Source organism: Lepidochelys kempii, chromosome 9 (genome assembly GCF_965140285.1).
Source record: "Lepidochelys kempii isolate rLepKem1 chromosome 9, rLepKem1.hap1, whole genome shotgun sequence".
Taxonomy (NCBI): Eukaryota; Metazoa; Chordata; order Testudines; family Cheloniidae; genus Lepidochelys; species Lepidochelys kempii.
Genome location: NC_136388.1, coordinates 58,544,650 through 58,560,442, shown reverse-complemented (window position 1 = coordinate 58,560,442; position 15,793 = coordinate 58,544,650). Strand labels below are relative to the sequence as shown.

Sequence of the window (15,793 nt, the reverse complement as noted above, 5' to 3'; positions counted from 1 at the left end):
GGTTGGCGGTGCCTTCTTCAAAGTCAAACATTTTTACTATACCATAAATACTATTTACGATAAAAGTAAGAATAAAAAATGATAGCAATGTTATGCCTATAGAATTGATTGGTGTGTGTTTCGAGAGGTGGACACAGAATAGTTGACCTTGAAGTGTGCTGGGAGTGGGGGAGTGAGATTATCTTTGCTTGAGACTGTAATAAAATTTCCAATGCTTCTTGACTCCTGCAATTGCCTATTGTGACCTCCCTGGGAGTTGCAACCCACCAGATGTGAAACTCCGCCTTAGATCATTAAGGAAGACAGCTGTAGCCTTCATAGTTCTATATACTGTGTAGTTTGGCATTACCCCGTGTGACATTTTTTCAGTCAACATAAGAGTTTTTTCATCCCAGACCATTTTGAATTGGATTTTCAATTCAAATTTCATGCAACCATATCAAATCCTTTGCTAAGATCCAAATCCATGGAATCTACTGCATTCCCTTTTCCCACTAATTTTGCAATTCTAGCCAAAATCAAAAATAGCAAATTGATTAGACAAACCTACTCTTTAGAAAACCAACTTGGTTATTGGTCCTGGTTCTGCTACTCTCTAGGTATCTGGTAATTTGCTCTTTTGGTATTTTACTAGGGAAAGAAAGAACCAATTTTAATTTTACAAATTGTTCTGACATTTGTTTTACAGTTAACACATGGCTGCATCTGATTCTTGCCCTGTGAACCTACAGGTGTGTTGTGCTGAGCAAAATACACCATGTAGCTGCAGCAAATAGAGTTAAAAATCCTCACTTCCTATACATTGTGCAGACAGCTTGTCTATGCAAAAGGATCTTCATATATTACGCAACTTCCCTGCACCCCTTCCATTTGGTTATACCTATTTGCTATGTCTGCTTTACGCATAAATTGATTTCAAGCTCTTTGATGTATGGATTATGTCTTCTCTAAGTTTGTACAGTGCCTAGTTCAGTCGGATCACAATCTACATGGAGCTTCTAGTGGTGTTTCCACGGACAGCTCACAGGGTTTTTCCTTTTGTTCCAGTGACAGAGCTGCCACTTTGTATAACAAGATGGCTAGTTCAAGTCCCACCCAAGGATAGATTTCTTCAAACAATTCAAGTGCCTCATATTGCAAAAGATGGAGAATTTGGAAAACAGGACCACAGTGTTGCTGGACCTTGTATCTGTATATTAATCTCCTTAGCTTCCCAGGGAAAGGCATTCAGATGTACTGAACACTGTTGGGAACTTAGCTCATCAGCAGAGAGACCAAAGGGACCCTAGGCTAAGAAGAGATCCTGCACCATTCCAAAGTATTGTGGCTTTCTCACGCCTTGGCTCAGGGCTCTCCCGACCTGTTTCTTTTACTGCAGCCACTAGGCATTAGCAAATTCCAATTTAAAAGCCTGATGAGGCCTTGCCCACAGTTTAACGACTGCCAGCTTATTCTTTCTGTCTTGCATTAAAATGCTGCATGCGCAGCTCCAGAGTCAGGACTGCACAGCTGCTTTTCACTAGTGGAAAGAAAAGGAGTACTTATGGCACCTTAGAGACTAACCAATTTATCTGAGCATGAGCTTTTGTGAGCTACAGCTCACTTCATCGGATGCATACTGTGGAAACTGCAGAAGACATTATATACACAGAGACCATGAAACAATACCTCCTCCCACCCCACTCTCCTGCTGGTAATAGCTTATCTAAAGTGATCATCAAGTTGGGCCATTTCCAGCACAAATCCAGGTTTTCTCACCCTCCGCCCCCCCTCACACAAACTCACTCTCCTGCTGGTAATAGCTCATCCAAAGTGACCACTCTCCCTACAATGTGCATGATAATCAAGGTGGGCCATTTCCAGCACAAATCCAGGTTTTCTCACCCCCCCCCACCCCCATCCTGTATTTGTGCTGGAAATGGCCCACCTTGATTATCATGCACATTGTAGGGAGAGTGGTCGCTTTGGATGAGCTATTACCAGCAGGAGAGTGAGTTTGTGTGTGTGGTTTTTGGAGGGGGGTGGGGGGGGGTGAGAAAACCTGGATTTGTGCTGGAAATGGCCCACCTTGATTATCATACACATTTTAAAGAGAGTGGTCACTTTGGATGGGCTATTACCAGCAGGAGAGTGAGTTTGGGGGGGGGGGCGGAGGGTGAGAAAACCTGGATTTGTGCTGGAAATGGCCCAACTTGATGATCACTTTAGATAAGCTATTACCAGCAGGAGAGTGGGGTGGGAGGAGGTATTGTTTCATGGTCTCTGTGTATATAATGTCTTCTGCAGTTTCCACAGTATGCATCCGATGAAGTGAGCTGCAGCTCATGAAAGCTCATGCTCAAATAAATTGGTTAGTCTCTAAGCTGCCACAAGTACTCCTTTTCTTTTTGCGAATACAGACTAACACGGCTGTTACTCTGAAACCTTTCACTAGCGTGTAAGTGATATACTCTCAACAGCACCGATTATTACGGGCACTGGCCTCTAGATGGCACTTCCTCCCTTCACAGACACAGATCAATAAGCAAACACAATTACTGGCTGCAACTCAGTTGCTCCCTAAACAGAGTAGAATTTGGTGTTACAGAGAAATCCTTAAGTTAGATGCTGGCAGCACAAACACTGCAGCCAGAGACTTTAACACAACAGCTTTTTAGCTCAATAGCAGCAGCTCCAGAAAGCTATGGCTTGTAGCACTTGGTTTTATGCTGAAAGAAGGAACACTGACCAAGACACCAAGGTTAAGAGAAGAGTGCCCTGGGCTTTCTAACTCCCACATACACGGCCATTTGGAGATGGGTAGAAGGGACCAGTGGATGATGCCTTGACAGTGCAACACCCGCATAGAAATGCCCCACAGTCACAGCACTGGGTCGAAGCTCCAGACCTGAACTCATGGGACATGTAGGATTTGAGCCCGTGACTTTCTGGCCCAGAGCTGAGCAGGTTAGGATCAGGTATTTTAAAGGACCAGTGCTCCAATGGGGCTAAAAACAGCCATGAACGTACCTAGAAAATAAATTCAGAGGTGGCTGTTGAGGAGTTCTGTGCGGATTGTTTCCAGCAAAGGATGGAGTTGGTTGCAGCATGCAGGCATTAGTCATCCTGCGTGATCTGTGATGGGCTGGAGCAGGCGCTCAAAAGCCCCTTCTTAAAATACAAAAACCAGTTTGAAAAGAAGTTTGGGGGTGATTGTCCCACGATGGAGGTGCTTCTGCTTTGGACTTCAATATGGTGAGTTCTTTGGGGGAAGACATTCCCCAGTCCCTCCACACTACTCTCAGCAGAGCCCATGCACCCCAGGGACATGGGGTTTAGCATACACAGAGAAGGCTCATTTTCACCACAGTCTCTAGGTAAAATACTACCTTTGCTGCAACTTCAGTCAACGGAAGCCCCATATAAGCAGCCAGAGCCAGGCCTGAGGTGGATCCAGGTTTGGAAGAATTATTTTAAGAGGACATTGTCAGCTCTTCCATTGAATAGGCAGAGCAAGCGGGAGCTTAGGGCAACAAACTCTGTACGAGCATTTGCAGAGCTCTCTAAGCTCCATGGTTCACCAGCTCTAGTGAGATGTTTAGAAGAATCTGCAACAAGATGCTGGGGGTTGTTTCTAATGGGAGTGCCTGGGTGCCACAGCTTTGCAGAGGTCAGGGGAAACCCCCCCAGAATGGCATTACTGAAAGCTTGGTAGCAGCTGGGAGACCCAGAAATAACCAAATAAGGGATAAGAACTGATCATCTGGTCTAACTCAATTTAATCTAAATTGATCTACTGCATTCTGAGCTGTGGTTAACCCAAGAAGTGCTGGCCTGACACCTACAGCTGGCATTCACTCAGAGGACAGGGGAAAGATTTAGAGCAGGGGTCAGCAACCTGCGGCATGCGTGCCAAAGGCGGCAGCCAGCTGATTTTTAGTGGCACTTTTCTGCCTGCCAGGGTCCTGGCCACTGGCCCTGCTAAGCCCGCTGCTGGCCTGGATGGATGGAACCCTGGGCTGGCAGCAGGCTGAGCAGGGCTGAGCGGCTCAGCGCACTGCCGGTCTGGGGTTCCATCTGGCGCCCGCACAGCCAGTCTGGGGTTCCATCTGGAGGCTCCTGACAGCCGGGGTCCTGGCCACCGGCCCCACTCAGCCTGCTGCTGGCACGAGGTTCTGCCCATCCAGGCCGGCAGTGGGATGAGCGGGGCCAGCGGCTGGGATCCCAGACCTGCAGCGAGGGCAGCAGATGGAACCCCAGACAGGCAGCGTGCTGAGCTGCTCAGCCCGCTGCTGGTCTGGGGTTCTGTCCACTGGCCCCTGCTAGCCAGGGTCCTGGCCACCGGCACCGCTTAGCCCGCTGCCAGTCTGGGGTTCCATCGGGGGGCCCCTGTAAATGTAAAATTTATTCCTGGCACGTGAAACCTTAAATTAATGAGGACTTGGCACGCCACTTCTCAAAGGTTGCCGACCCCTGATTTAGAGAGTCAGGAGCCTATTTCTCATATATCTTACTCCAGTCTTTTCATAGATTCACAGACTCCAAGGCGGGAAGGGGCCTTCGTGATCATCTGGTCTGACCCCCTGTATAACACAAGCCAGGGAACATCCCCACAGTAAGTCCTAGAGCAGATCTCTTAGAAAAACATCCCTTCTTGTATTAACAATGGTCGGTGATAGAGAATCCACCACAACTCTTGGTACGTTGTCCAGTGGTTAATTACTCACTGTTAAAAATGTATGCCTTATTTCTAGTCTAAATTTATCTAGCTTCAACTTCCAGCCATTGGATCATGTTAGACCTTCCTCTGCTAGACTGAAGAGCCCATTATTAAATTTTTGTTCCCCATGGACTACTGACTAATCAAGTCACGCCTTAACCTCTGTTCGTTAAGCTAAATAGATTGAGCTCCTTGAGTCTATCACCATAAGGCAGGTTTTCTAATCCTTTAATCATTCTCATGGATCTTCTCTGACCTCTCTCCAATTTATCAGCATCCTTCTTGATTTGTGGGCAACAGAACAGGACACAATATTCCAGCAATGGCCACATCAGTGCCAAGTATGGCTTCCTGGTTGCCTGCCCCCCCCCTTTTTTTTAAAGGAAAAGGCTAAAACCAGAAAGGTCACATACAAATAATCCCTTTCTATCTACTCATGCAACTTTAAATGTAGCCAATATGGAACAATTCTTTGACATTCTCATCCTGAGCTAGCTTCCACAGCCCCACCAATGGAGGCACATGTTGAGAAGAATGATTTTAAAAGGACACTACCAGCCCGGGGCAGCACAGCTCTCCTATTTACTATGGGGAGAACAAGTGGAAGCCTAGGGCAAAACATTCTGTATTAGCACTTACAGATCCCCGTGTACAATTGGGGGTTAGTACTGAACTTAGCCATGAAACCACAGCTGAAAGGAACATGTGCAGGCAAAGAGGCTTTAGAGTCCCAGACACTGCAAAATGTATGTGAGCTGCTGTTATACTTCTGGGTCTCTCTATTACTCTGTGTCTCTCTTCTACTGCAGTGCCCATTCAGACTCTTTCAGGTGTCCGTTGTCTCTAAGACCAGTGCTGGCAAGAGCCTACACTAGATATGACAATAGAAAAATGTCACATGAAATCCTAGGCCCCTGACAGGACTCCACTCTCTGAGGGCTGTGTACCCAATCAGGTCATTCCCATCTGGTGTTATATCTGTCCTGCGTCTTTCAAAGCATATTGCACTGGTTTCAGGGTGACCCCACACACCAAGGCAAGACAATTTGCCAAAGCCTGGTCTTTATGGCTAGCCCAGAAAGCAGGCAGCCTGGGAGATCAGGGATGCTTAGTAGAAGTGATGAGATGCAAAGGTAGACTTGGCAATGAGAGTGTTTGCTACCGCTCTGGAGACAATCCTGGATCAGTTCAGGGCTAGATCCCAGCAGACAAGCCAGGCACCCTGCAGTGAGGAAGGATGGTCCAGTGATTAGTGCATTTGTCTAGGCTGGGAGAAATCTGGGTTTGATTCTCTCCTCTGCCACGTGTGACTGCAGGCAAACTCCTTAATCCTCACCTTGTAAAATGAGACTCATAGTCCTGCCCTGCCTCACAGAAGGCTGCTAAGATAAGTGTATTACTGATTCCCATGGTGGGGCCAGATAGAAACCTGCAGTGTATACCTGTGCTGTGCTGAAATCCAGAGTGGTGTCTCTGATAGCTCTGCAGCCCGTAGGAGGGTGAGAAAGTGCTCTCTATAATTGTGAGGTGTCTCTTACTCATTGTACTTAGCCCTAGGGTGACCCTGTCTGGATGACCTTGGTGGGGTGTCACACCAGTGCTGTTATTTACATACCATTTCTTTGGTTCTAACCCCATCATCTTGTGTACATGAGATAACTGGAGGCTTGAATGACTTCATGGATCTAGCATAGGGACTTCCCTTAAAGGGTTGGCAGCCTTCTGACCTCATGAGAGAGGCAGTTGGGGGAAAAGGGCACATACCCTGGAGCACTTGGTTTAGAAAGCCCCCTAAGAAATGCCCTGCATGCTGGTTGTGGTGAGTAAGGGAAAGTCAGTGGGCCCCACGAGTGGCAGGAATAGGGGACTGATGGATACAGGCCATAAAGACAAATAACTCAATAAGCCTCCAAACTTGGTGACTGGTTCCCTCTACATCTGTAATTACACAAATGGAAAACAATTTTGACCCATTTCACTCTTAAGCCTCAATACCTTAAGTCAACAGACCTTACTTCAGGGGCCCCTACTCCAATGCTAGGGGTTGACTGCTCCCAGCGGCTGCTACTCCCCATGGACCACTCTCCAGATAACTTCCAGAGCTGCCCCTGGGGCCGCTGCTGCTCGGGCAGTCCCCGAGGCACCCTGGGACCCATGCTCAGGTGCTCCCCAGAGCCAGGCACACCAACTGGTGCATGGGTGCTCCCTGGAGCCAGCTGCTGGGGCCGCCCAAGCAGCAGCCGGTGCGGCCAGCCCTGGGGATGGCCTGAGCAGCTGGCCCTGCGGCCGTTCCAGCAGTGGCTGGTACGGCTGGCTATGGGGCACCGGAGCAGCTGGTCCTGGGGCCATCTGCTCGGGTGGCCCTGCAGTCAGCCGTACCAGCTGCTCTGGAAGTCCTGGAGGTCACAGAAAGTCATGGAATCCGTGACTTCTATGACCTCTGTGACAGAATCACAGGCTTATCCATGATTAAAATGATCAGTGGCTGGACCAAATGATATTTCCTAGTTTGTATACTTGGACTGGCCAGGGAGATTCAGTCCCTGGAGGGAACCAGGGAGTTAGCCACACCCTCCTCTAGCTGGGTCGATGGGCCCAGAGTGTTGTAACTAAAGAGAGGCTCAACACAAGGACAGCTCAGGCTGATGTGAGGCGTTTGATGGGGAACAAAAGTTGGGAATGGAAAGCCCAGCCTGTGGGTGAAAAGCTTTTGGTATGTTTATTAAGTCAAAAGTGAAATGGCAGAGAAAGAACTAGAGCTGCTGGGCTAGGGAATCTTCCAAAGAGACAAAGCTACTGTAACTAGTTGTGTGATTTATGCTCATTATCAGCAGCATTATTTTCACTGAAATCAGGTTGGTTTCCAGAGAACCAGGAAAGTTGGTTGATTCTGAGGGGTGAGGGGATTGCCCCAGCGGTCACCCATGTTAAGAGTGGTGATGGATAACTATGCTAACTCTGAGCTATGGGGAGATGGTAACACTGCTATCCCCTGTCTGCCTCATTCCTTATTCCATTCATGACTCAGGGAACATGACATCCAGGGCACTTCTAACTGCCTATGGAGGGTTGCTCTTATTATTGAGGCATGTACTATGAAAGGGTCAGTCTGAAGTTATAAGGAAGGTTCCAATCAGCTCTTAGTTCTCCTGTGCTGCTCTGCCCACCTCTTGCTCTAATATTCTCTGTAAGTCCAGCTGCCCTTGGCAGCCAAAGGCACAAGGACAAGGATTTCCACTCTCTTGGTGAATCTAGAACAAGGAGGTGATGGTGAGTAAAAAGGAGCTCAGTGGTGTTACCACAGGCTCAGCTACAAAACAAGTCAGAGCTCTCAGTTCAATTGCAAAACCCAGCTGCATCCTATCCCCAAGATAAGCCAACAGGAGGCAATTAAATTTCACAAGTATAAAGTCCCCTGGCTCATGAGATCAGAGACCCAGGATCAGTCTAGGCTCATGGCTTCATTTTGACTCCCTGATATGTCAGCTGGGACAGTCAAGAATGTTTCTACTAAATGAAAAGGATGAAGATCAGCTTGCTGTAAATGGTGATAAATGGCCTGTCACTAAATAAAAAACATTCCACTGTGATTGTGATGAGGATCTAACTGGTGTCAGAAAAGTCACTGCCTGTTTCAGATGGTTAGAGGATGCCTCCCACCTCAAACAATTTTCACAGTAGTTGTCAGAACCTAGTGGGGTGGGGGTGGTTCAGTTGCTTTAAAACCCCAACATATCTCCTAGTTTCTTATCCAGACACCCCTCCTTAAAATGGTGACACTATCCATACCCAGAATGAAAAGTTAGCTGCTGCTAATGTCAAAGAACCTGTGCCTCTATCTGGCTTTCTGATTTTTTGGCACACAATGTCTTTCCTTCATAAGCCCACATGAAGGCAGATCTCTTCCCAGCAAAGTGCAATGTTAAGGAAGTATTTAACCAGGTTTAAAAATTGTTTTGCCATTGGACTCTACACAAAAAAAGCACCTCTCGAAGAATCTCTTGGGTGAAAAGAATAAGGACTTAGGTATTCACCTCCACCATACATGACTCGAGTACCCAGAGTCAAAGGATAACAATGATTTCCTTTCATTCTGTATTAGCCCCAGTAAATTAAAAACCATGATCTCTCTGTATTTAAATCTTTGAAATTTACATTTCCTAAAGAAGTGGTTGATACTGGGCATGTGTGAGTGGGGTAATTGCTGATAAGAATAGAAAGGTATATTAGGAGAGACCCACAGTGCACCATAAAAGGCCAGCTGCCACCAGGCAGTTTTGGAGTCTGAGTCAGAGAGAGATTCAGTCGGGAGCAGACGGCTGAACTGGAAACCAGCAAGAGAAGCCAAAGGAAAGAAGTCAGAAAAGCTGCTGCAGAGAGAGACAGAGAAAAGAAAACTGGAGCAGAGCAGAGCAGAGCAGAGCTGACTGACCAGGAGCTGAACAGCGATTAAAGAAGAATACTAAAAGATTTATCACAGCAGCAGTAGTGATATAAAGGGATACCAATGAATTTATAAAGTAAGCTTGCCAGTTTTAATATAATTTTAGTGTAGTGTAGTCTAGCATAGTATTTAACATGTGTATGCTAGAAGTGTGTGTGTGTTTTTAATTGTATTTTACTTATGCAAAACTTAAAGCAGTGGTTCTCAACCAGGGGTACGTGTACCCCTGGGGGTAGTCAAAGGTCTTCCAGGGGGTACTCAACTCATTTAGATCAGTGTTTCTCAACCTGGGGTTTGCAGCCTCCAGGGAGGTCATGGGACGGGCTTGCAAGTGCAGGGCCGAAATCAGTGGGTGACAGCCAGGGCTTCAGCCCTGGACAGCAGGGCTTGGACTTCAGACAAGGCTCACAAGTGAAAAACAGGCTTAAGAATCACACTGAAATGTAAGTACAATATTTATATTCCAATTGATTTATTTTATAATTATATAGTAAAAATGAGAACGTCAGCAATTTTTCAGTAAGTGTGCTGTGACCCTTTAGTATTTTTATGTCTGATTTTGTAAGCAAGTAGTTTTTAAGTGAGGTGAAATGGAGTATGGAAGACAAATCAAGACACCGGGAAAGGGTACAGTAGTCTGGAAAGGTTGAGAACCACTGATTTAAAGAACTACTGTCAGCAATTTGTTACAAACTGGCCACTTGTAACAAAGCACTTTGCTTAGAATCGTAAACCGTATACTACTGTGGTTTAAATGCTCTTTAAATTTGGAACAGGGGATTTGTGTCTTGGGGATTTTGTGTTTTGTTTAGAATTTTTAGGATAGAGCGTATTAGGGATTATTAGTTACTTTGTTTTGGAAAACAATACTGCCTGTGTCAATTACTTTATCCGAAGGCTATATCCATGTCCTTTAGCGTTTCCTTAACAACCCTGGAAACTTATACCTCGGGAAGGACAGTTTAAGGGGGGTAGGGTATTAAAGCGGCATCCCCAAAATCAATTTTTCGGGGTTACACGGTCACTGGACCATCCGTCCTCTCTGGGTTAAGCCCTAACATGGACAAATTTCTCTCAATTAATTTTTTGTATGCCTATTCCAAAATTCATCTTGGTTAAAATAAATCTGTAATGCCTCTTCCTAGGTTTATATCCTCAAATGCAGTTCCAGGAGGTGAACCCCACCCAGTCCATCACAGAAGTCCCATTGTCAGTACCTTTCATCACTCCACTGGTAAAACAGCATCCTGAATTCCTTCTGCATGTATAGGTAAGGGGCGGGGCTTCACTACAAAGTCCCAAACCACCCACCATTTTTTAGGATGGGACCTGAGGCTACAATGTTTGAGGGCCAGTTGGCAGATGTGGGGGCACTTTGGGGGGACCCTGATCAGACAATCTGATCTCCCTTGCCTGAACCCAAGAGTATCCCATGTCACCCTGAACACCTCCATGCATGGTACTGCCCTGGTTTCCTGCAGTCCCTTGGAATGTTGTTACTTGTGAATTTCAAGGATGTTTTTGCTTTTACCTGGAGGGCTGTGGCAGACACACACATGATGCTCTCACCAGAGATATTGCCAGTGCTTGGGCAGAGGTTCTGGCTGGGCACTCGACGCCCATAAAATGCAGATAGGATGCTAATGGAGGTCTTGTGGGGACAAATGACTCCCAGTTGCTCCCCATCACAGGCATGGGCTGTGTGGTTCTTCAGCACCTTTTGAAGGTAACCTGAGAGGAGTAAAACACACAGATGTTGTATGCAGGGTCGTTGTAGCCATGCTAGTCCCAACTTGTCCCTATAAAACATAAAGAGTCATTAGAGCTGGGAAGTGTTAGAGCTGCAGGGAATGAGAACACAGCCTCCAGACTCCTGGCAGCGGGGGCAGGAAGGTTTCATAGATTCATAGATATTTAGGCCAGAAGGGACCATTATGATCATCTAGTCTGACCTCCTGCACAATGCAGGCCACAGAATTTCACCCACCACTCCTAAAAAAGACCTCACACCTATAAAAGGTTCAAGACCCAGTTGGAGGAGATGGCCCTGAAGTATCCCAGGCAAATGCAAACTCAGTAAAGGAGGGAGATATTGTGGCAGGGAGCGGAATGCACTTTTCTGCCAGGCAGAGGGAGGGGAATATTGTACCAAGGTCTATACCAGCAGTTCTCAAACTATGGGTCGGGACACCAAAGTGGGTCACAACCCCATTTTAATGGGGTTGCCAGGGCTGGCATTAGACTTGCTGGGGCCCAGGGCCAAAGCCTGAGCCTTACCACCCAGGGCCAAAGCCAAAGCCTGAGGGCTCCCACCATGGTTGGTGGGACTCAAGTTACAGGCCCCCTGCCTGGGGATGAAGCCCTTGGGCTTTGGCTCCCGTGCCTGGGCCAGTGAGGCTTGGGCTTTGGCTTTGATCCTCCCCACCTGGGGCAGCAGAGCTTAGGCAGGCTCAGGCTTTGGTCCCCACTCCTGGGGTCATTTTTGTTGTAGTAATTTTTGTTGTCAGAAATCGGGTCACAGTGCATTGAAGTTTGAGAACCCTAGTCTACGCTAAGGGTTGTCGAAAGTGGGATAAAAGTAATAAAAACCAGCTCAGCCACTTGGAAAGAATAAGCAAGAGTTGGAGACAAACATTTGGGTTTTTTTTAACCTGTCTTTAAGCTAAAAGAACCAATTGGCGGTTTTCAAGGTTTTTGGTGACATAACAAACTTACTGTAGAAACAGACCAAGATGGTTCATAGATTCATAGCTTCTAAGGCCAGGGGGGACAATTATAATAATCTAATAGTTTTCATAACAGACCACAGAAATTCACCAGCAGCACTTGCCTCAAGCCCAATCACTTGTGGTTGAACTAGATCTTATCATTAAGAAAGACATCCAGTCTTGACTTAATGACACCAACTGAAGGAAAACGCCCCACATCCCTTGGTGAGCTGTTGTGATGGCTAATTATTCTCACTGTTCAAAAGTTACACCTTATTTCCACTTCAATTTTTCTAACTTGAATTTACAGCCATTGGATCTTGTTACACCTTTGCCTGCCAGATTAAAGAGCCCTGTAGTATCAGATATATTTTGTGCAGGTACTTATAGACCAAGATTAAGTTGCCTCTAGAGACACAATGCACTGGCACTCAGGGAATTGGAGTTCAGATCACCAGCTCTTCCACAGCCAGTTCCTCACATTGTTCTCCTATTCCCCAGCTGAGCAGAGGGCTTGGGACACTGAGGAGACATCAAGTTTGTTCTGGAGGGACCTGCATTAAGACCTCTCCAAGGTCACTTCTACATTAAAAAATGTAAGCCAGGCCTTATCCTGAGAAGACTATCACAGGAAGTGGCCATGTCCAGGCCCCATTTACACAGGAGTAAATCAGGAATAACTCCACCAAAGTTGGCAGAATTATACATTAGTGTAAGGGGAGAATTAGGCCCTTCACTTTTTAGCTTCTTCTCCTTCCCCTCATCACTGTTATTCAGCTCTTTACAGCAGGGAATGAGATGTGCTCAGTCTGACATGAAAGCTTCTACAGAAGCATTTCCCCATGACTGAAGCTCCAGCCCTGTGTCTGAAATACATAGCTTGTGTCAGGGAGCTTTTGCTTATCAGCCAGCTGAGCAGCGGTGGTATCACTGAGAACAAGAGAAGCAGCAAGGAGGCAAAGTTAAAAAACCATGAAAGCTTGGTTCTAGATATTGAGGGGCCAGTGCTCCACACATGAAGTTTTCAGGTCCCACATGAGTCATTCCTCACCCTGCTCTTCTCTCTCTGCAGTTCCACTACTCATACTATATCTCCCTCATTGGGCCCCACTCAGCTAAACAAGGAAATAAAACCAGAGTAAGTTACAATTGCCTCCCTCCCAGTTCTCTGTGCCATTTGCAATGATTAATTTAATGACATAGACCTACTAAGTGAAGGACCATGTGGAGAGGCTCCCCCATGTAGATCCCTGACCTCATTAACATGTGATCCTGTGCTACGGAAGTCAAGGAGATCATTGGCAGTGAGCTGTACAGTAGCAGAATCTGACCCTCAGAGGGCACCAAAGCAGCAAGAGCTACAGGGCTTAAAACCAGCCAAAGCCACAGCACAGCATTGAGGGCCACTTTCAGTTCCCCTTACCATGCACACTTCAGCCTGAGTATATCCTGACACTCATGACTGTGGCCAGACTTTGAAGGAAAGGTCCCTAGGGAACCCTCCCTACTTCACGTCTCACGAGCCCATATTTAGACAGACACCTATATGCTCCATTCCAGAGGTCAGCACTGTCCCGCGTTCAATGGGGCGCCAATGCCCCCTGACACTGCACTTTTTGCAGCCATTGTGGGCAAGGCCAGGTATACTGTGCAGGCGTTGGGCCTACATCCAGTATAAAGGTCTCTTGGTTTCTATGACAATCTGGGGGGTCAGGCTGAAAAATCCACAGCAGCTGGAGGTGAATTACAAAAACAGGAGCTCCTTATGTTGTTAAATATGACAATGAATATAATCCAGTCTGGGTACCAGGTTATTTCACGCTGTTAATTTCACTCAGCCCCTGAAGATCAGTTCTCAGTGCATGGCAGATACTGCCATGTAGGCCTCAGCAGTGGGGAAGAGGGAGGTTTTAGTAGCTGAGGAGGCGGCAGTTGGGATTTTTGGCTGCGTGGAAGGTGATGGAGGCAGAGTGGGATTGTGGGATGAGCACAGTAGCTGGATGTTGGTGCTAAAAGGGCCAGCAGTGAAATAGCAACCACATTAACTATTTAAGTGGTCTTCAGTGGGTTTCAGAATTAATACTGCAGCTCAGCTCTCTTGTTTAAGACTGTCAGGCTGTCTAAGGCAAGACTGCATCCGCTTACACTCAATTTTCTTCTGGCAGGTTTTCTTTGCAACCATTTTGGGGTGGGGTTGGTTATTTATAATGAAAGTTACAATCTTTAGTGCATTTCTCTGGCAAGGGGTGGACATTGACAAATGCTGCAGCTGAAGAATCATGGAATACATAGCGCCCTGACCATGAGCGACTTGCCCTCTCCCCACCCAACGTACATCGTACTGGGCTTTTGATTAGATTTGCTCATATTGCCCCCCATCAAAATTCATTGCCAGGTCGAGGGGGAGGAAATCTGGCTGTGAGTTGCCTTCCCCGCAGCTTGTGATTAGCAGGGAGCTTCCCCCTCTCTGATACTTGCTGAGGGAAGGAACCATGTCCTCTAGTACCAGCACTGGCCATTAATTACTGAGGTTGTATGAAACTCCTGACATATCAAAGCCCGTCCCACCCTTATCTCCTTCTTTGTAGGCTGATCTCACTCCAGCTCCCCGAAATCCTTCCCTGGCAGTACTGTCCTGCCCCAGGGAAGGATGGTGAAGGATTGTGTGTAAACCCTGAGGGATCCTTTACATACCTACAGCACATGCCTGAGCTTGGGGATTTAATAGCGAGGGTGGGTAGTGAATTGGTCAACCTAATGCCAGCTTCCCTTCTAGGTTTTAGGCCTTGTCTACACTGGAATTTCAACCCCTGATGTAGCTGCATCTCTGTCTGTAGGAGTTTGCACTATTTACACCAGTGCAGATCTCACCAGACTGGCTACATGAGGCATTTGTAGACAAGGCCTTAGAGATCCACAAACCAGCAGCAACCCAGATTTACAAGCAAGAGTCAAAGTCTAAGAAACACTTGTCCTAGTCTATGACTCTGAGTAAAGTAGTCAATTGACCAGATTATTTTTCACTCACTGGTCTGAGAAGCTCTGAATTCACAGCTGGTGAAGGATCTGGAAAGCCGTGTGGCGGGGCTGTGTACATCCAGCTAACCCCCATCCCCCAACTGAGCTATCTGGGGAGAGAGCTGCCATCCACACTGCGTGTATCCACACCTGTTCTCTGAATCCATCCAGAAACACTGGTACCAGGCTCTGCTGCACAATGGACTCTTTTACCTTCCCGGTACTCAGGGCTAACCCTTTGATGTCTGGCGTCAGAGCTCCTCATAGTGCAGGGTTTCCTGTATGCAGACTCACTCCGGGCCCCACAGGGTTAATTTTACACTTGGACACAGCAGCAGATTTTTTGATTATTTTCTTTCCTTCTCTTTTCATTGGTGAGAGAAGAATAACGGTCTGAAATCTGTCCCTAGAGGGCCTCGGCGTTTCACTGCTGGTTCGTTCATCTTAATGCCATTACAAAGAAGAAAACGAGAACGGAAGGGAGGAGGATGGAAATGCAGCCAAGAGGGCAGCGGATCAACCACTTTGGTGGGGTCCCTGCAAAGTCCACCTCCCCCAGAGGGGAAGCAATAGCATTCCTTGGAATGGGCGCTGGTTCCAGGAAAGAACAGTGCTGGACCAACAAGGGCAAAAGAGGGAAGCTCTTGGGGTACTGGTATCCACTGAGAGAGGGGGACAGGATCAACAAGGCCACAGAGCAACATTCAGCCCTTGGAAAAATACTGCTCTTCAAGGGTCCCCACAGAGTACAGTGGTTCGAGCATGTAATAGGGTTGCCTAGATTAGGATCAGATCCAATTAGGATCAGATCCAATTTGTTCTAGGCACTGCACATACCTGCTAAGAGGCCACCCCTACTCCAAGGAACTTATGTTCTAAAGAGATGAGACAAACAAAGGGTGGGAGAAAGCAAGTGTAGTTATT

The 15,793-nt window shown here is 46.9% G+C and overlaps 1 protein-coding gene across 2 annotated transcripts in view; it reads right to left on the bottom strand.

The window, feature by feature from the left end:
- Positions 1–15,793, bottom strand: part of LOC140916925 (protein eva-1 homolog C) — a 49,360-nt gene that overhangs the window by 22,688 nt on the left and 10,879 nt on the right. For both annotated transcript variants that reach the window (XM_073358824.2, XM_073358825.2), the window contains exon 2: positions 10,675–10,874. In XM_073358824.2, coding sequence (XP_073214925.2) covers positions 10,675–10,874 — 200 coding nt within the window. The remainder of the gene's footprint in view (positions 1–10,674; positions 10,875–15,793) is intronic.